The sequence below is a fragment of the Protobothrops mucrosquamatus genome, unplaced genomic scaffold, assembly GCF_001527695.2.
Source record: "Protobothrops mucrosquamatus isolate PMUCROS unplaced genomic scaffold, P.Mucros_1.0 scaffold1291, whole genome shotgun sequence".
Classification (NCBI taxonomy): domain Eukaryota; kingdom Metazoa; phylum Chordata; class Lepidosauria; order Squamata; family Viperidae; genus Protobothrops; species Protobothrops mucrosquamatus.
In genome coordinates, this window is record NW_015387494.1 from 53,454 (window position 1) to 74,898 (window position 21,445).

Genomic DNA, 21,445 nt, shown 5'->3' on the forward strand with positions numbered 1-21,445 from the left:
AACAAAGGGATTCTCAGCTTTTATTATAAATGGACATGACATAGAAAGTTTACTTGACAGAAGTAATTTGATTACTATTTTTGGGGGTCATCAACTTTTTGTGCAAAGAATGCTAGCCTCCTTTTAAGCATTGAGAGCGCGACTGCTTAAGTGACATAAGCAATAACTCTACATCTATGTCTCTCCTAAAATATTTCTTTACATATGTGCACAGCTTTAGCAAATTAAAGCCCAAGAGAAATGCTTGCCGGCTATTCAAAGGTGTAATTAGAGTTTACTACAACTCAGAGCAGACAAAAGACACCTAATGAAAACTGTAGTCTCCCTCTTTGCTATTGACACAAATCTGTGACTAAGAACTTAATACTGGATGACAAATCACATCCACACCATTAGTTAAATAGTCTCACAGTTAAACACACCTTTAAGGGACCAAAGTCAGTATTTACAGTTTTTATAAAGTTTTGAAAATCTCCATTAGGAAGCTTCTTCCCCACCCATTCCATAGCAAAAATCCAAAATGGGGAACTGCCTACTTACGATGATGGAATGAAATAAAAACAAATGTAAATTGTATATACATAACTGATCCTTTATAAATAAGGAATATGAAAAATGAACTATTTTAAGATTTTTTTTAAAAAAACGAGGTGATGTTACTCAACCATAGTGCTTGCTGGAACAAACGCTTGGTGCTGATACTGTACCAGTAGTGAAGCTACTTTCCATTGGAAAAAAAGAAAATCTGTAAACATATGCTTTAATGTGTTAAGAGCAGTGCAAGACTGCACCAGGCTTTTAATTAGCATCTGTATTGAATGCAATACATCACAGAATACTTGCAAAAGAAGTGCAACACATTTTCTGGACCAATTTTACAGTGTATTTTCCCCCTTAAAAGTAGCATCTAAAAGTCCCAGGTTAACTGTGCTTTGATTCTGCAGTCTGTATACATGCAAATGTAGGCCGAAATGCCCACCATAACCTGAAGGTGTTAAAGCAGCATATCATCATCTTCATCCACCCTAAACAGTCTGATCTCATATACCAGATGATATCAACAAATTCTTTTAGGCTACTGGCACAATTAATATAGTATATCCCTGTGTTTGAGATAGATAAAGCAATTTCCCCCCTAAATGGACATTATAGAAGTGCAATATTACACTTGAATGTTTAAAAATGTATTTAAAAACTGCGGTCTTCTAATTTGATAGAATAAAAATAAAGGATCAAATTAAGCTTTAAATGATACATTATTTTCTACAAAAAAGAAACAGAATTTTTAAGTACAAATTATAAACTGTTCCGATCGCTTCTCATTTTCAACTCCATGGTAGGAAAGTCAGCCATTACCGATGCAAAAATTTTTTATATAAAAACTGGTTTACATATACTCAAGTTATGTAAATTCAGTACATTTCATAATTAAAATTTCCAAAAATTGTATTGCTCTTCATGCTCAAACTTTGAGTATTGTCATTACATCACTAGAACTGATATACATGTTGCACTTGCATAATTATTTCAATAGGAACCATATCAACACTATCTGTGATGAAATCCTTTGCTTCCAGCAGTGCCTGTTAAAAATCTGTATATCTTATTAAATTCCTTATAGAGTTCATGCATCTTAGAATATCACTTCATTTTTTTGTCAGCTGGTCTTTTCAGATCTTCTGTTTTCTATTCTGTTTTGTCATACAAGATGTATTATCTATTTCTGAAGACCGTTCCCTAGAATTAGCATCGCCATAGCCATTAGTTGCACCCATCTGTTCTTCTGTAAACTCCTCAGATGCTGTGGCTGTAATGGACTCTCCTTTTTCTAATTTCTGTTGCATTTCTCGGAGTTTAGTAACAGCTTTGTCTATTGACATAATGCTTATAAGGTTAAAGTCGTGCATGCTGACTAGATGAAGCATAAAATTCCGACACAAGTTCTTCTTAATAATTTTGTGTCCATAATTTTCTACAAACAGCATACAGGCATGATTCATTTGATTGTCAGCAATAAATCTGTTAACATTAAAACACGAGACAAATTATTACTACTTAGTTGTCACCCCTGAAAAAAACAGAATTTGGATTTCTTGGAATTCTCAAAAGATGCAAGTTTAAAAGAATCCTGTTTAGAAATACCATTCTTGCCCATATTTCCAACTGAACTTTTTAAAATTCTCACTACATTAAAATAAGGACAGCAAAATATTTAATATTTTTTGAAAATTTGAATAATTTTTCATCCATATTTCTGTTCTCATCCATTTTAGATTAAAAATAGATTACATACCCATGTTTCATAACATGTAGATTCCATAATTTCATGACTTCTTTTTCTCCTTCATTAACATCAGAAAACTCTTCAATTTGCTGCAGTGAGACATCCATTGAAAGTTAGTTAAAGCAAAGGAAATATTAATAATTATAAGGATGCCACTTGGTTGGATCGGCAGTATTGGGGTCTAAGTACTAAGAACTCTAGCATCTCTGGAAACCATTACATCAGAAAGTTATAGAATGTAATATCTAATAAAAAAGACCCTTTTCCTCATGCTAAATTGACTTTATGGGGAAACCCAACTTTAAAAATTGGGGGAAAAGATGTAATACAGAAAAATTGGATGGAAGTGGAGATATTTTGACTTTGGACCAATTGACAGATGATAAAGATGAATTTTTAACCTATGCTGTGTTAAGAGATAAATAACATCTATCAGATGTAACCCAACAGTAATATTTATAGTTACAACATTTGTTAACAACTCTATTTGGAGTAGCAGCACTTTCAACTTCTGGGATACAAGAACCACCAGTTAAATCCTTTAAAATAAAATAAAAACAAAAAACTACTATTGGGTTTTTACAAGTATTTGTTATCAATAAATCAGTGAGAGATGCAGATGCTAAGAAACAAGTGGAATAAAGAATTAGTGGGTTCCTATATTGCCTAGGGGCCCTAGATAAATGAAGGAATGCCTTAATTTCTATAGCAAGAGTGTCAATGGACCTCAAATTATGACTTATGCCAGCAGCCCCCAACCTTTTGGGCACCAGGGATCGGTTCCATGTGCTGCCTGCATCCCCAGATGGAGCTTCGCTTGTATGCACGGCCTGGATTCTAGCAGTCCCTGGACCAGGGGTTGGGGACCCCTGACTTATGCAACAAAAAATATTTAGAATTTATTGGATTCCCATTACGTTTGTACATAACAGGATGGCCTAAGAAAGCATTTTGTTGGATATGTAATAAATGCTTCTTTAAAACACATGCTTTTACAGTGTCCTACACATAACATGTTTTGGGAGACAATAGCGGACTACATAAACATGACGGTGCGACATATGCAAAATTTCAAAGGATAACATTCTCTTGAAATATACACCTATATAAAATTTGACAATTGGACAATATAAATGAACTCTCTGGGCCCTTACTATGGCAAAAAACAACAACAACCCTGATATTGCAACATTGGAAAAATAAAAGTATGGCCCCATTTACTCAATGTATCGAACACCTAACTATATTTGCCATCTATGAGCCCCTAGTTGTAAAATATGGAAATCTTATGACCAGCATCCAACCTAAACATGAGATTCTCTTCCCTGCATTATATTTTTTTTTTCTTTCCATAGTAATTAAATTAATATAGAACATTTCAGAATCTGACCGACAATAATATTTTCCTGTTTCGTACATAATCCAGCTCCTTGCTATTTACATCAGCAATTGTACCAATTCCATCTACTAATAATATTAGCAGATTAAGAGATAGTATCACAGTCTGCCCCAAAGTTACCGTTATAGTTTTCTCCCGTAGCCATTCAGGATCTTTTTCATCTTCACTATCAACTTCCATTTCTTGAGGGCGTAGAGGTAGACAAGTATCACTGTGAAAGTATAATCGATTATGGCCACTGCTATATGTTCTTTGCTGCTCTACTTCTCCGTCTTCAGATTCCAAAAATTCTGACATGCTGGCTTTTGTACGCTTTGGCCTGAAAAATGAAGTGTTAATGTTTTCAACCAGGTATTTAAATATCTGAGCAGCACTGCAATCCTACAAAGACCACTTGAGGAGTGAAGGTAGTAGCAGCAGCCTAGAAACCTAATTGTTTTCTAGCAGCAATATATCCAGATTATCAATTATTGTTGTAAAGTTCATTTAAAAACACCAACGTATTAAAATAGTAAGCTCTCACAATATCACAGTTACTGTCTCTAATATGACGAGAGCATCACAGACTGTGTATTTTTACTCACAGACATGTACAGACTAACTCCATTTTCTACCGACCTGCATACAAGGATGTGTGTTATTGGAGTTCGCTTGACTGGTCCGTTACGACTGAAGGCAAACCCAGGCTGACGATGAATATCCTGAGGGTTTCCTGCATAGGAGCCATCATAACACTCATTGATAGAAACATCTATCCTAGCACCTTTTGGATGATACTGCAATAAATAAAAGAATGGGTTTTCCAAATCTTGCTGCACAAAGATTCCAAATCAACTTTTAGCCACTATTTGTTTATTCTGAGTTACTGGGTACATTAAGAAGGATGACAGGACTTAATGTGGATTTTCCCTGTTGTAGCTACTACTGCTGAGTAGTATTGAAAAAAAAAAGTATTAAATTTGGTCACTTACCTTCTGAGCTCCATCTAGAAATTTACAATGTAGCTTTCTATAATGGAATCACCTTCCACTAAGGCAACACCAGTGGAAACAAAATATTAAACCCCAAGTGATTTTACTACAATACTTACCACATAATTGAAAATAAACCGGCTGTGACAAAGCTTGAGATGTTTAAGTAAGCTGTAAAGCTTGCGACAATTCAGCGTGCACCATGGGCAATGCAAGTCGTCTCTAGCTTCAGTCTGTTGCCTTGTGTTGTTATTATAAAGAAACTAATAAAAAGAGATGATGTTACTACTATGAGTTTGTTTAGAAAAAACCTACATTGCAATTCATTTTCTTTCTAGTATGCATTTTATGAATCTGTGCATATTTCTGCTCAAAATCAAGAAGTGATAGCTAGCTCCTTCAAGAACGGGGAAATATTTTGCCTAGTTTTCCGAGTGGTTAAAGCACCAGACTAAAAACCAGGAGATGGTGAGTTCCAGTCCCATCTTAGGCATGAAAGCTATCTGGGTGACTCTGGGCAAGTCACTTTCTCTCAACCCAAGTCACCTCACAGGGTGGCTGTCGTGGAGAAAATAGGGGAAGGAAGGGGTATTAGGTATGTTTGCTGCCTTGAATTACTTATAAGGTAACTTATAGACTCTAATAGACAGTTAGATAAAATAACACAACAATGACCTGTAGCAAACAAACATTAGATAGTTAATACCTGATAAAATATTCTCAGTTTCTGACGAGGCTCATTTGAAACATCTCTCTCTTTTCTTGTTTGTAGATCTGATGGCAAAGATTCCTTCACAGCTGAAACAGAATCTGAATAGTCACTGACTACATAGTCTTAATACAATGTACAAGACTTAAGTCTTTTGAAGGCCATCTTTGCTACATATGCCAATTACAGCAATTAGTAACTGAGCAATTTATTTATTTTGGAAATAGATGCTTTAATTAAGACAACAAATGCCAGCACCTGGCTGATTTTCTTTAGGCTACGAATCTAAGGAGAGTTTATCCTGGTCAGTATTTTGACGGGAACTCCCATGATTCTGGCTAGACTGTGAAGTAAAAAAATCTGGAATACCTACAATGGAGGAATGGTTGGTGAATTTGATAGAATCATAGATGATAGAGTTTGCAGAGATGGCAAAATTGACTCGTTTGACTATGGAAAAGACTACATTTGATAGTGATTGGAAACCCTGTTTGAACTTTTTGCTGAAAACAAACAAACAAACAAAAATAAACTTGTGTGATTTCTGAGTTTTATGGTTAGAAAGGATATAATGTGGAAGGGGAGCCATTATGTAATCTTACAGACAGAGGATATCATAAATACTATATTTAAAACTGCTATAAAGAAGATCAGAAGCCATTTCTTTATATCTTTCTTTTTCATTTATTTTCTATTTACTTATCACTTTTCTTTGTTTTTTTTCTTGTTTCTTTTGTTAAACATTTCTATAATAAAAATGAATTAAAAAATCCAAATTAGACAGACTCAAGGAAAAAGGCAATGGCAAGTCACTTTTGACTGTTCGTCAAGAAAAATGTATGGACATGAAAAATGTACATGTTCAGGAGATAGTCAAGAGATGTCCGTGATTTTAAGGAGACATTGCTTTTCTTCATAGGCAAAACAATCCTACTTTAGTACAAGTTCAAATCACTATTGTGGGATACACTACAAGGGTATTCTGGACTAATATTTATGGTACTTTCAATGCGTATATTTATTTTATTATTTCCTATTGAACATTATTATCACATATTAATCTCCTATAGCACTTTAGACTTTCTAAAGCCACCCAGCAAATTTCTTGCGCAACTACACTGAATAACCATCTACTATGTCATCATACTACTATGCACACACCTTATGCCACGTCTTAGTACATGAATAAAAACGTATGAAAGATGGACTGTGAGACCCATTCAAAGCAAGCAGAAACATCTAATAAAAATGCAGAGAAAGCTAGAAGAAAAGTTTGCTTTTTGAGGTAAGAGCAAATAAAACTTTAGATATAATTCAATATTTCTGCATATATTGTTAGCAATATTTTAAACTATTATTTTTTTACAATAGTGATATTTATGATCATATATTTTGCAGGCATCCTATATGATCTATAGCATAAGTTTCTAAAACAGGCTTAAGCTGTTTTGCAATTTTAAAGGCTGCAATACATTTTAAATAAAAGGTAATATTGACCTCAACCTGATGACTTTAGGACCATATCAATATAGTTTTCCAGGCTACAATACAGAAGTGATTCTGTATTAATTTTCTCAAGGAGGTGTTATGTGTATGTGCTGGACTTTCCAGCCTAGTCCAAGCTCCAATATTAAATGGTGGTCCATTCAAATATTTAGAGATCATCACCCATTCAAATACTAACCAGTTCTGACCATTTAGTTTTCAAACTTAAGGTCAGTCAGGACCTGACACTTGCTAGGCTGAAAATTTTTCTTCCTAATCTTTAATATAAGTATTTTTCTTTGCTTTGGTACAATATTTGAATTAACCTCCAATTCTATTCAGTTTTTTTCATATTAATTAATTACAGACTTATTTTTATTTCTACCATATTATAATTTGAACACAAACTCTTGTTTATTTCAAATCTGTACCATATTACATTTAAGAAAGCCATTATTTACAGTTTTTATACCTATGTCTTTATTTATTTAATTTATTTATTTAATTGAATTTTTACCCCGCCCTTCTCCTTACGGACTCAGGGCGGCTGACAGCCTGATAAAAAACTAATACAAAAATACCCCAATACTATCGTTAAAACATAATTAAAATGAAATATTAGATTTGGCCTTTGATTAATTTAAAATTGTTTTTTAAAAACCCCGCTAAAAAATTTCCCCTTAGGCCAGTCCTGCTAGTTGAAATAGCCATGTCTTTAATTCTAAATATTTAAACTTTAAGAAAAATATACAAGTAAATATTTCTCAATTTATGCAAATATTCTTAAATAGCAAATATATCTTAAGAAACAGGGAGCTATAATTATTATCATGCATTATTGAAAATAAAGATATTTGAAGTTATTAAAAATTTTGAAGATCAAGATTTGAAATGGGCCCAGAAACAAATTTCAAGCAATGCTGACAGATTAGCACTGAAATTAAAGGCTCTCTGAGAGACAATATATAAGACAAAGTAGATCCAATAAGCGACATTTCTTCATTTGAGCTTCAGGCAGATTAATCCAATTAATTTAATATAATCTCAGTATGACTCATGTAATATTTTACATTTACTTGAAATAAAAGAGTTTTAAAAATTATTCCAGCAAAGGGAAGGGATCTACAGCAAGCAAGCAGCACAACTAGTATTTCTGTTTCAAATATTCACCTACCTATAGTCTGTGTCGGTTTAACAGAACTTGACTTATTTTCTTGAGGGAGACTCTCTGAATTCCGTGTTGAAAGGGGCTTAGCTATAGGAGTAGGAGGTTTATCATTTGTTTCTCCAGTCCATCGAAGTGTAAACTGAAGTGTTGGTCCCTGAGAAAATGTTTCAAATGGTGGAAGCCTCTGAAATAAAAGAAAAAAAAAATTTTTAAGGAATTTTCGAAAGGAGTGTTTCATAAGGTGAAATGGAACAAGTCATTCATAAAAAAAAATATTGAGAAAAGATCATAGTTAAACTGTTAAGAGCCAAATAACCTTCACTGCAATAGTGGGGCAGTGGAATGGCTTGTGCACTGCAAATATTTATAGTGAGAACATGGCATACTTGACATCTAATTATATTCTCATGTATCAATTTGTAAATTGTATTTCCCCTTTAGCTGTTCACTCTCAGCCTGCAAGAGATTTCAAATGTGATCCCAACACACTAGTAAATGATCAGTCATCTGAACATCAAGCCTTATGGAGCGTAATCCTCTAAAGAAGAAATATTTATTTCAAAATATTTCATTGGAGTATTGCTCTATGACAGAACTAACCTGTACTTTTCCCTTCTAGTAAGTTGCCTTATTAATAAAATTTCAAGTCACTAACATTCCAAGCTAAGGAAATTCATCAACTTCGTGCAACTTTTGAGAGGAGTTCTGGTTCTTACCTTTCCATCAAGTATTGTTTCCCATGTTGCTCTTTTCTTGCTGATAGGACATTCTTCCATTTCTTGCATTGCTACTTCATATTCTCCATCAAGAAGCTGCAACCGTCTGTTACAAAAAAAAAAGTTATTATTCAATATTCAATGTTGGTCACATAGCTTGGTTTAATTTTTATGAATTTTATGGGGTTTCTTCATTATCTCTAAATTATCCACTTTAATGTTGTGAAATAAATACATATTTCTTAATGTGGAAAGGCAATAAATAATATAATTGGAGCAAGAAAAGGATATGAAAAGTAAAATCTCAAAACATTCATATTAGGGTAAAGGATTAAAAACTCTGGGGCTGATGTGAACAAAACCATTCAACTATTTCCAAAACTAAAACCTGTTCAAGGAATTCATATATTATAATACATTATATTATATTTCAATTTGTAACCATGTTTCTATGTTATTTGGAAGAAATATAACATACTGAAATGTTAGCTGGCCTATTGTTACTTTTCCTCTCCAATTGTTTGATCTTTTTGAGATTGGCAGAATTCCTGTATCAGAAATATCATAAGCATTTTTTTTTTAAGATTTAGTGCTAGAAATGTTAACCGTATGCCATATGCCCTTTGTCTGTGAAGGTGATTTATATAAAACAATTTTCTATTTTAAAAGGAAAAAAATGCTGATTTTTTTTATTACACTGATCTCTACTGTGATAACTATGTATCCTGGACTGACTTAGGGTTTGGCTTAATAAAAAGAGGCTGGATCCCAACACTAAAGGATTCTTGATCTATCTCTAGATTGGCAAATGCAGATAGTGTTCAACTTACGACCACAGTTGTTAAGTGAGTTTTGGCCCATTTTACAACCTTTTTGCCACAGTTGTTAAGCAAATCTCTGCAGTTGTTAAGTGAATCAAGCAGTCATTAAGTGAATCTGGCTTGCACTGATGACTTTACTGTGTCAGAAACAAGAAGCAAAGTCAATGGGGGATTTTTTCCCCCAGTACCGTTGTAATTTGTACCAGGATCCAATCTGGGTTGGTCACCTTCTGAGCCTTCGGAGTCATGCCGGAGCGCCCATCCCCTCAGGGGAGCTCCTCCCTCCCTCCCTCCCTCTCTCGCCCAGCACAGGGATCAATCCCAGATTGGATCCTGCAACATCAACCTGGGACATGTATATTCACCTGGCTGCAAGTTGAGGACTACCTGCATATATTATTGCTTCTATTATTTCTTCTATCAAGCTTTGTTTGCTCTTTAAATTTGCTCCCAGATGACTTCTACACGCCCCACAGACCCACCCACGCTCGGCCTTTTCTTGCTTCTCCCCACCCTTATAATCATAGATTCACTTTACTTCTCATGTTTGGTCCATTTGGATGAATTCTATTATTTGAAAAAGAGGAAAAAAATGTTGCATTTCAAATATACTGTACATATGCTTTGTGTGGTCCTAAAATAACACACACTGTTTAACGTATCTTTTGCAGATGTAACTACCTTTCAGTCCATTTAGTTGCCATAGCTACCATTGTTAATTGTGGTTAACAGAATTCTGGCAGAAAAAGATAACCCTTGAAGTCTAATAAAGGACCCTATTTTAAAGATATCCCTGAAAATGTGTATTTAAAAATCTTTACTATAAACACATTTTCAAATCAATTGATCTGTACATAAATTTTACACTTCAAGTTTCCACTTCTGTTGTGAACTTTGAATGCAGAAGAACATCGGTAGACTGTACTGTTTTACTGTGTTGTTACTAAAAAACAAGTTTATAACTTGTTTTAAAATAAAAATCAATGTGCTTTTTCATCTGAAGAACTACATTAAAACATTCTAATTTTAAACTTAGCATGAAAATCAGAATTGAGTTATCTTTATTTTTTGGCAATGTTTAATCACAGGTGGTAATTACTATGTCAGTATAGAAATGGGAATAAAGCATTCAGTCTCAAAAAAGGACAGTACCTATGCAAGCGCAATATAGACAGCATAGAAGAGTGTTGAAATGGCATCTGCTGCAGATATTTATGTCATAAATTCGTAAATAGTTGTATAATATAAATATATATATAACTAAATACATCTTAATTTTAGGGGGTAACAATTTCTCTCAGAGATTTTATAATGCAATGAAGAATATTTTAATTCTATTCTGGGAAAGATGAGCCTTCAAAAATTAAATTTGATCGAGAAACCTTAGGCCAGACATGTCAAACTTGTAATGTTGCGCGACGTATCAGAACTTTTTTCCCATTGCCGGCAATGGGGTGGGCGCAGTTTCGTCATGATGTGTCTGGCCCGCGGGCTGACAGTTTGACACCCCTGCCTTAGGCTAAAATAAAATCCACATTTAAAAGGCTAATAGAAACATATGCAAGGAAAAAAACTCATTTTTAAAGAACACATTACCTATTTTTATCAAATACAGTCATTTGTGCTACAAAAGTCTTTTCCCCATCTTCACGATTGGAAGAATTTCGTTTTCTTCGAGCTGGAAGCTCTTCATTAACATCTGTAATTAAATACAGTTACTGTATGAACATAATAGTTACTAATATAATTCACTACTCATGTAGCTTGAATTTTATTACTTGAATTTGCTCATAAACAGCTGTTTACAGATACATAGTAAAAATAGAAAGCAATGAAAAAACTAAGATCATATCCTTTCTTTGGTATAGAAATCCTTTCTAGGCAGCAAAGTTTTAATATGCACAAGAAGATTTTATTAAAACAATTCACTGCTCTCAATTGCATATGCTCTAGATCAGGGGTGTCAAACTCGCAACGTCACGTGATGTGTCGCCATGACGGATCCGGCCCGTGGGTCGGCAGTTTGACACCCCTGCTCTAGATAAAAGGATACTAAGGTACCAGATGCATAAAAGTAAATTCAATTTGCATTCTGCTAACATAGGCACTTTGGATGCTGACAGGAAATCCAACTTCAAGGTGTGTTAAAAGCACAGTGGAACTCGTAGAATTTGTAGTGTTGTTCAGGGCTGATCTTTCTCTTATTCAAGGTTTATCATTTCTCAAATACTAGCCAAAGTACTTTCATTATTCTTGTTTCAAAATGTCTGACCCACATATGCTATATATTCTCTAGGGCAAAACAGATTCTAGCCAATACGGAAACACCAAATTACTTAACTGAATTGTATTTATTATAGCAATACGTTAAACTTTCTCAAACTACCTGCAATAAAATGATTGCATCAAGAACTGAAAACCTTGCCCTCAGGAAGTGGTTTATTCTCCATTTATGTCTTTTTCCAAGTTGCTGTTCTCTCCTGTTTGGATTTATAATACACAAGGCGAAGGCCAAAAAGGAAAATTATATAAGAATTAGGTTTTTAAAAATATTTTAATATTCTATTGGACAGCTATAGCAACCAATTTAGGCTCCTTTGGAAAATGAAAGATAGGAATAAATAAATAGTGATGTGAGAAAATCTTTTACAATTTTCCCTGAAAAAGAAACCTTACTCAAGGACACGTGGGTCTGAGTCAAAACTGAAAGAAGGCAGATAAAAGGTATGCACGAAATCTTTTGCGATGAACACCTTCAAGACACATTCAAGAACTGACTCCATCTTTTTATTTCAAGTGAAAGTGAAATAGACTTCACTCTTACCAATATTTTCATTTGTTTCACCATTTATCAGCCCATTAAATTCTCTTCTTCCTGGACGAGTTACTCTGAATAATAATGAATAAGACTTCACCATGTGGCTGTTACTGGGTTCAAACTCATTGCTGGAAACGGCCAATGATGGAAAGTTGCCTGGCTTTATTTGGTTGGTGTCTGGATTCAAAGGTACCTGCTTTTTCCCTGTAGGTACTTGTCTTATAGGACAGCTAACATCCTGCAGACAAATATAAGATGATTTGCTGAGCACAGCAGAGCAAAACCCAAGATTATCCATTTATTTATTTTACAAGATTTTATATATTGCCCCAATACAAAATCTGAGTGGTGCACAGCACATCCAACCCACATTAAAACAAAGCAATAACTAGATGGTGCCCTAGAACAGCCCACTATGGGCCAAAGAAAGATTGGTTTTCAGGTCCCTCCAAAAGGACAGAAGGACAGGGGATACTGGATGAAAAAGGCTTACATTTTCCTTCTCTTCCCTCGCTAAAGGTTTGAACCGACTCTAAAAATCACTATTTTTATATCACCTAGTTTGAACTTGCTCATATTTGCGACTTTTCCAACAGTTTCAGAAGATTAATATTAGAGACACACTGCATCTAAAATATATTGTAACAGACAAGCAAACAAGCAAGTTTTATATTGAAGCCTGAGGACTAGATCTACATTATGTCAAACATTAATTAGCAATATAGCCCCAATCTTTATATTATCAGAAATGACCAAAATAAAGTTATCAAGTTTGCAGATTTCATAATTTAGCTTTAACTAAAATTGTTAATAAAGCATTTTCCTAACTTAATTACACTGGATTATACCTTTCATTTTAAATCTAAAGTTGTAACACTATGTCTGAAATTCTGTTTCATAATATTCTTGCTGAAATTCTAATTAACTTTTAAAAAATAGAATACCATGAGCTGTCATTAGAAGCATGCTATTTTGAGTTTTTATACTCAAAGAAAAAAGCTGTTTAATAAACTACTTTGACAAATTTGCACATTTCCCCCCCAATTTAAATGCTATAATTGGAACAATACCAATAAATGTATATGGTATCAGCTTTAATTGATAATATTTCAACTTGCACAGCTGAAAAATGTGGATGGTATTCTGGAACCGATGAAGTAATCAAAAATATCTAGATTATTTTTATTAATAACTTAGATGATAGTAAACCTTAATTGAAGGTAGAGACAAAAGATGTACCAATTAATATATTTTTACCTAGTTTCTAATATTCCATTTGGATAGTACTATTGAATATACAGGATAAATTTTCAACTACAGTATGCCTAAATGAAATTTATTTCCAGGCTTCTGAGGTTTGTCATAAAACTGCTGACAAACCCCCTTATCCTAGGAAGCTGTCACTGCCATGAACTGTGTTCTAGAAGTAATAATGGATTAGATGTATCTTAACATAATGAAATTGAATTCTTTTCAGTTCACTGTTAGTTCTTGAGGTGTGCAGGATCTACATTTGAAGCAGAAAAATATTTGGCTCTAGTATGATACATTGTTTCTGTTGGCATCAAAAACCCAGGCCATTCAGTAGTCTCTTAGGAAAGTTGTGCAGTCACATGCAATATATGTTTGAATTAAGAAAATGATAAAGAGATAATGAGATTCAGGAATTGCTGCTATGTACAGTAAGAACAAACAACATCTCTCCCCACCATTCCTAGTTCAGACCTAAATAGCAAAAACCTCTGTTTAACTAAATTGCATCCACATGGTTGACTCTAATTAGAACATTTGGAAGTACAATTGGTCTTGTACACTGCACCTATGATTGTCACCAAAGTCTACATAAAGAGAGAATATGACTATTAAAAACAGGTGTATAAATATTCCCCTTTGTTTTGGAGGAAATTAAAAATATTAACAATTTTCTTTCAGATTCGTCAAAATATTGTCTTTTTTCACTTTTTTCCAAAACCAAAGATCTGGTGAAGATACCGTATTTTTCCATGTATAAGATGCTATTTTTTTCCTGCAAACACCCCATTCAAAAATCAGGTGCGTCTTATACAAGTGCAGCGTCTTATACACAGAAAAATGGTAACCTCCGCAGCCCAGGGCATGCCTGCGTGGATTCTTTACACGCCGCTGCCATGCCACCTGGTGCAGCAGTCAAGCCCCTGTGGGCTTCCCACTAACGGGGGGAGGGGAGGGGGCAAGATTGTCGGCCGGCCGAACTTCCGGATTTGCCGGCTCAGCTGTTCGGCGCTCTGCCAAACAGCTGAGCGGCACAGAGAAACTCGCATGCCAGAGTGTCTTATACAAGGGTGCGTCTTATAGACGGAAAAATACGGTAATCATATATCCGCTTAATTGCTCACCAAGTCTTATCATTCTTCCAGTTTCTAACAACCCTTTTCCAATGTGCCAAAGGATCTAAAGAGCCACAACGACTAACAAGGAGTTTTTGGCCTTTTGTTCAAACAAAATTTTTAAAAATGTTAAATCAGGGGCACTTTTTAAGACTTATCATTCAGCTTGCAATGCAAGCAGTTTTTAAAAATGTTGTAAAAATCTTAAGCTACATTTTTAAAAAAATCAACAAAGAGAAAAAGCCATTTATCAAAAATATTAAGCTTAAATGTTTTTAAATTAAAAGTTTAAATTTAAATTTAAAATTAAGAGTTTGAGGCAAAATGGTCCCTCTCCTTAGAATTCAGGTAAACAAACTGAAGAAAGTAAGACCTAATTAGAACTTATTATTTCATCTGGTAGTAAAATCTGAAAAAATCCAGTCCTTAAATGAGAGATATGAATAAAACAACAGTGAAAGAGAAACTTGACAAAGCAAACAAATGGCTTACTTATTTGGATAGTTTATAGCTTCTTATAAGAAACCGCCTAGTTTTAATGTCACGCTCTTCCTTACCAACTATAACTTTTCTAAACATAATTGTCTTTTCTATTTTTTCTAGTATTTTAACATTTGCTTTCTAGTACTTACTTTTCGCTTTTTGTGACAAACTTTTACGAGCAATACTTCCAGAGTTACAGAACTTTGTTCATTTTCTGAATTTTGCAATGGCTTATCTAAACAGTCAATATAGAAAGAGAAAGATTTAAAATCCTGAAAAGATTAGGAATTGAATTCTGCATGGCCAAGATATATTTACAGTAAGATATTGCTGGATGCTTTAGAAATGCCCACTCATCCCTAACAGAAGGCTTTCATGTCAGTAGGAATTGCCTAACGTAACTACCTTTTTTTCGCAGAGAGATTTCTCAAGACACATTGTTAAAAAATGCAGAATTAGGCAAACAGAAAAGCATTTGTCTAGTGATGGCCATTCTATATTTAAGCTTGACAAAAAAAGTACTTTGTTTTTAATCACCTTAGTTGCAAAGCCAGATGTCAAATTCAAAAACATCTATTTATTACCCGTAAATAGAGCTGCAGTTGTTTTCCATCACTCAGAAATGGTACAAAGGTTTAGTATATTTTGAAATACTGAAACAAAGTCCTATGGAGTTTACAATAATTGCCAACCAAATACAATTGAAACACAAAGGTCCAGAAGCTTTAGATTTAAGGGAATACCATAGCACACAATATTCTTCTTGAAGCTCAATTTAAATCCTTGGTACAGGTAGGCATTAACTTACCACAATAGGGCCTAAAATTTCCATTGCTAAACAAAACAGTAAATGAGCTGTGCACCATTTTATAACCTTTTTTGGCACAGTTGTTAAATGAATCACTGCAGTTGGTTGTTAAGTGACTCGTGTTTAAGTGAATTTCACTTCTCCCACTGACTTTGCTTGTTGGAAGCCAGCTGGGAAGGTTACAAATAGTGATCACATGACCTCAGGATGGTGCAACCGTCATAAATACATGCCAGTTGTCAAGTGCTTGAATTTTGATCATGTGACCATGGGGATGCTGCAATAATCGTAAGTGCAAAAACAGGTCATAAGTCACTTTTCTCAGTGCCATTGTAACTCCAAATGGTCACTAAATCGATGGTTGTAAGTCGAGGACCATAACAAATGTTTAGTACGCCACACTAATATACAGAAACAAAATCATTAAGATTGCCATTAACTTCAAGCTTTAAAGCCAATTAATTAGTCTGACAAACTGGATATAACTAATACTTTGCAATGGTATTGTATAAGTCAAGTTTTAAAAGTATTTTTATTGTCTTAATTTTATTCCCTAACTCTACAACAAATGACATTTGTCAACTGAGAGAACAGCATCACAAGGGGAAAAGAGATAAACTACTTACCATTTTTATGGAAGAAACCGGTAAAGGTGAGATGTAGATGAGCAGACAAGCTAAATTAAGAAAATAAAAATTTAACTGATTTGAAGTTGTGACATTCTTTTAAGTCTTTATGCAAACAAAGATTTTGTCCACTAAAACACTGCATTTACAAATAACAAAAAGTACCACTATACAACTACTTATATGAAACATAGCAAGTGCTATAAATAATCATTTTGGCTCCTTTGCTAAAATAACACATATATTATTCACCGGGTGTTTCAAGTAGTTGGGATTAGATGTACAGATAGTTCTGAATGAGACTGCACTTTTTCCTTTGGAATCTATAGTTTAATTCCTGTTTTAGGTATTCTTGGTTAGCTTCAGTTGGCACTTCCTTACATTACACATACCGACCTACCATTAGTCTTTAATTCCCTAATTGTCTGGATTAATATTATATTCCACATTAGAATGCTTAAATGAAGAATTTCTCATGCTTGAAAGTGCAAGTCATTTTACTAATTATGACCTGTATTTACTTCATATGTGTCAAACTTTAAGGCTGATCAATAGTATTCCGAGTCCAATTCAAAGTGTTTGTTTTAATATTTAAAGGCCTCTACCAGACGAGACAAAACCTGGAAGATTCACTCACCAAGCTGGCAATATAACAATAGGATGGGGATGACTGAAGTTACAATGCAATATATCTGAGGTCATTAGTTGAGCAGGCTGCTCTAAACAAAATAAGCCAAAGTTTCTGACCCGCTTGATCCCTTCATTATCTGCCTACATTTGTTTAGGTCTTGAATAGAGTCAATTTGAAAGAACAATGTCATAAAATTATTTTGTTAAAATATTTATAAACAATTTGAGTTATGTCAATCACCACTCAAGGTATCTCACAATGTTTTAAAATTCAGTTTTGTAAAGGTCATACAATAGTAAAGTCGCTGAATAGAGAGACAGAGTCAATAGTATCCTAGTCAAAACATTAGCTTCAACAGCTTGCTGAAATTAAATGACCCTTAACAAGTAGCAAAACCACTGGAGGGGAGTCAACTTCAAGGCATTCCATAAGATGGTACACCTTGTAAAACCAGGTAACGAGTCGGGCAGTAATTACATGAAAGTTATAATAGAAAAAAATGACTCAATTGCAACATAGATTTCAGCACTGGTGGAAGTAATTTTACCCCAGCATTACAATGACTATGTTGTATATTAATGAGAATGCACTGCAAAGAAATTTTAATAATGCAGAGTTTTAAATTGGCTGGTAATTATATGATTTATTAGGCTTGCTTTGATTTCTTTCTAAAAGAAGTATGCTATAACACTTCCTAGATATGAAGTATTAATGACTGAAAGCCTTGTTTACTGAATTAGGATAAACTGGGAGAAAAGCATTGCTTTTATGACACAACTATGAGTTTTTCTTTTCTTACTATACTCATCAAAGCTTGTCCCTTTCACCTGCACTATAATGCCAATGTTGGATAAAACTACTGTCAAGAACCATTTTAACAAATCTGATATATATATTGTTCAATGAACTTTAACCACTGGCTTCTAAAGTTACAAATTTAATAAATTTAACATCTCAGGATTTTAAATATTTTAAAGTATATGTTTATACTTTAAAAACAATCTGCAATTCTCTATCAAGAAAAATGATTGAAACTTTTATTTCAGAAGGACAAATAGGAAACTAACATCAGTTCCTAAAAACAAACTCATCAAGAAAAGCCGTTAACTTAAGATCCTAAGTTATTCAAGCAATTCCTCACTTGAAGGATTTTAGTTTACATTATTTTTTTTATGTGTAAGTTATGAGCCTATGTCATCCAAGAAAATAGAATTGGCAGCGGATTTATAGAAAATAAAATTGAGTATTTCACTAGAGTCCCAATTTACAGTCCTAGGAAAAGATGTATTTGGCTTGAGAAATTAAAGACAAGTCTGAAATGTTTCCACCTGCATATAATGGAGCATCTTTTTGTCTTAGAATTCAAAACACTGTAATGCTGAGCTTCAATGTAATCTAATCTGCATATAAGCAAAGTTTGATAACATATTCTGTGCATAAAAGTACATGGCTCATTCCCACAAAGTTTTTTACACCCTAGAAAGCAGTGATTTTAGGCACTCTTGGGAAATAAATTTTCCAGAATAGAAGTCATTTTCATCATTATTATAGGTTTGCACATCCCCAATGTCCTACCCTTCATTTGCTATATTCTTTTATTACATTAAGAAATGCTAAGTTCTTTTGAATTAAATTCCAATTTCTAAAACAATTCAATAAAAGCTAATAAAAATGTATTACAACAGGTAGTGTTTGTTTCACTTCTTCAATGACCATTTTCCTGCAAGGTAAATGGGGAAGCTGGCAGGAAGTCAGAGGTTGTAGTTACATAAGGTCCTTGCTTTACAATGGCAACTGGGGCTGCTGGAACTGCCCTAGCTAAGTTGCACAGTCACATGATTTATTTATTTTTTGACTTATGACAATATTGCTGACTTTCCAATCCCAATTAGCATCATTAAGCAAGATCTACCTATCATTTTTTTCTAAAAAAGCTGAGAAGCGTAAGCTAAAATATGTACAAAGACATTATTGAAAGAAATAAAATTCCTTAAAAGAAGCAGCAAACATCATAGCAGTGTACACTTATCAATCTCAATCACTAACATGTATTGCCTTCCTAAAATAATAATTCATGCTGTGCCAAAAACCCAAAGAGAAATCAGACCAATTTCTGAAAGATAAATGGACCATTCAACAGATTCCTTCTCCAGTTCCAATAAACTGAATTTCTAATTATATAACAGTTTTTAAATACTGTATTATTTCAGCAGGATCACATCCAAAACATTTTGAAATATGGCAGTCCAAAACTATGTCAATGTACTGAGGGTAATAAAGTAGCACTTTGAACTGGCCCCAGAAGTCAAGCGACAGCTAATATAGCTATTTCAGTATGATATAATATGCTGAACATTTATCTGCAAAGTCACAATATTTTTAAACATGGTTTAAAGGCAGCCAAAAAGAGAGCACTCTTTTTGGTTGCCTTTAAACTATGTTCAAAAAATTGCAATATAATCTACGTACCACTGATCCCAATCCATACAGTGCAGAGTAAGTGGAAATTGGACTACATAATGGAAATCAAGGAAATTTCAAAAAAAAAAATCAATTGGTGTATCCAGCCTATATACTACCCAAAAATAAATGTCTACAGAAGTCTCCTTTTGCAGATGCAACTTTATTATATATCATTCAGTGTTAACTGAGACATCACACTATCAAAGTACAAAACACACACATCTCTTTAACAGGATTAATTTATGGATATTTTATTATGGGAGAAGCAGATGCAAATTATCTTAATCTACATCACATTTCACTTCCATTTCTGCATAAATTTTATTGCCACATTTTTTTAATCTATCATGTATCCATCGCAGTTGAAACATTGCTAGTGAAACACATTGGTTGATAAAACAAATGTTACCTTTGCAAGTCGTGTTCTCCCTTTGTTTTCTCTACTTTCGTCAGCATCCCGTCTACTCTGAAAGTTTTCCTGCAATAAAAGTTGGCTTTTCAAATTGCACTGATTTCCATTATGTAGTACAATTTTGTTGCATAAAAAAATTCTTCTAAAAAAATACCATCCTTCAGGAACCAAGCCCCAGGCATTTTTTTTTTCAAAATCATACTGAATGTATGAGGAACATCCCAGCAATTACTATTAATTTAGGTTTTTTATATATTATTTGTTGAATGCAATTTAAATATCACCATGAGTACAAAACATTTACAAGGTTTTAATCCAAAGTTAGACAGATCTCTGAGCACAGGTAAAGTTACAACTGAAATTCAGTTTTGTATTGATGTCTTTACATCACTAAGTTATCTACCAATCCTCCCCATTTTGGATATAACCAACCCCACCCCACCCAAATGTTGAAGTAGCTACACCAGTAACTGCAGGTACCTATATTTCCTTAAGTAAGCAACATACTCTATTAATCTTAGCATTAATTACCACATGAAAATTCCTGGAAAGCATGCTACATTATTTGGTAGACTGATGCCAATGCTGAGCCACCAAAAACGGAGAAACATTGGCTCATCTATAAAATAAAGAACCAACATAGAAAGCAACGCTGTAACTTCCTTTCAGGTTTTACTATTTCTATTATATTTGTTCTATAAATGATATAATCAAGCTGAATTTGAAAACCGATAGAAGAGTATATTTGAGTTTGAAAACATCCACACAAAACAATAATACCGAAAAGGAGTACAGAATGCTCCAAACAGCCTTCTTATATCCAAGAAATCCCCAGCTACCAAGTGGCAACATTCTGCATCTTCTTTATCAAAATGATGACATTAAATCAAGGATTTTTCATCCTTCTAAAATATTTTTCATTATCTTGCACAGGATATTTTCTTTTTTTTTATGTTTTGGGTTTTATATTCTGGGTAGGAAGAGTTTGATTTAGAAATGCTAGAATTGGGTAGTGGTTCCTTTGACAATCCCTTCAATCAACTAGCCTGCATAGTCTGAAAACTAGCAATATAGTCTTGCCTCTGAACTGCAGAGATCCACTGAGAAATCTATTCAAGAACATGGTTAGCTTTTGGGAATCCTAGTATGAGGAGAACTTTCAGCTTTCTACAGTATATAGAAACAATCTTTTTTTATCAGTAGCCAAACTTAGCTACCAAGCTTAGTTACCTTAGTTAGCTTTGTATAGTCCAAAGGTGGGAGACTGCCTGAATCAGACTACTTA

General features: G+C 33.8%; 1 protein-coding gene across 2 annotated transcripts in view; it reads right to left on the minus strand.

Moving 5' to 3' along the window:
- Nucleotides 1-1,272: 1,272 nt before the first annotated feature.
- The window catches only part of SUZ12 (SUZ12 polycomb repressive complex 2 subunit), a 25,755-nt gene continuing 5,582 nt past the window's right edge, over nucleotides 1,273-21,445 (minus strand). Inside the window, exons 5-17 of one of the 2 annotated variants that reach the window (XM_015821265.1) lie at nucleotides 20,158-20,226; nucleotides 16,655-16,704; nucleotides 15,370-15,455; nucleotides 12,378-12,609; nucleotides 11,150-11,252; nucleotides 8,733-8,838; nucleotides 8,023-8,200; nucleotides 5,361-5,452; nucleotides 4,774-4,917; nucleotides 4,302-4,459; nucleotides 3,804-4,002; nucleotides 2,294-2,373; nucleotides 1,273-2,019 (exon numbers count right to left, since the gene is read on the minus strand). In XM_015821265.1, the coding sequence (XP_015676751.1) occupies nucleotides 1,671-2,019; nucleotides 2,294-2,373; nucleotides 3,804-4,002; nucleotides 4,302-4,459; nucleotides 4,774-4,917; nucleotides 5,361-5,452; nucleotides 8,023-8,200; nucleotides 8,733-8,838; nucleotides 11,150-11,252; nucleotides 12,378-12,609; nucleotides 15,370-15,455; nucleotides 16,655-16,704; nucleotides 20,158-20,226 (1,846 nt within the window). In that variant the 3' untranslated portion in view covers nucleotides 1,273-1,670. The remainder of the gene's footprint in view (nucleotides 2,020-2,293; nucleotides 2,374-3,803; nucleotides 4,003-4,301; nucleotides 4,460-4,773; nucleotides 4,918-5,360; nucleotides 5,453-8,022; nucleotides 8,201-8,732; nucleotides 8,839-11,149; nucleotides 11,253-12,377; nucleotides 12,610-15,369; nucleotides 15,456-16,654; nucleotides 16,705-20,157; nucleotides 20,227-21,445) is intronic. The other variant, XM_029285109.1, reaches the window with a different exon arrangement.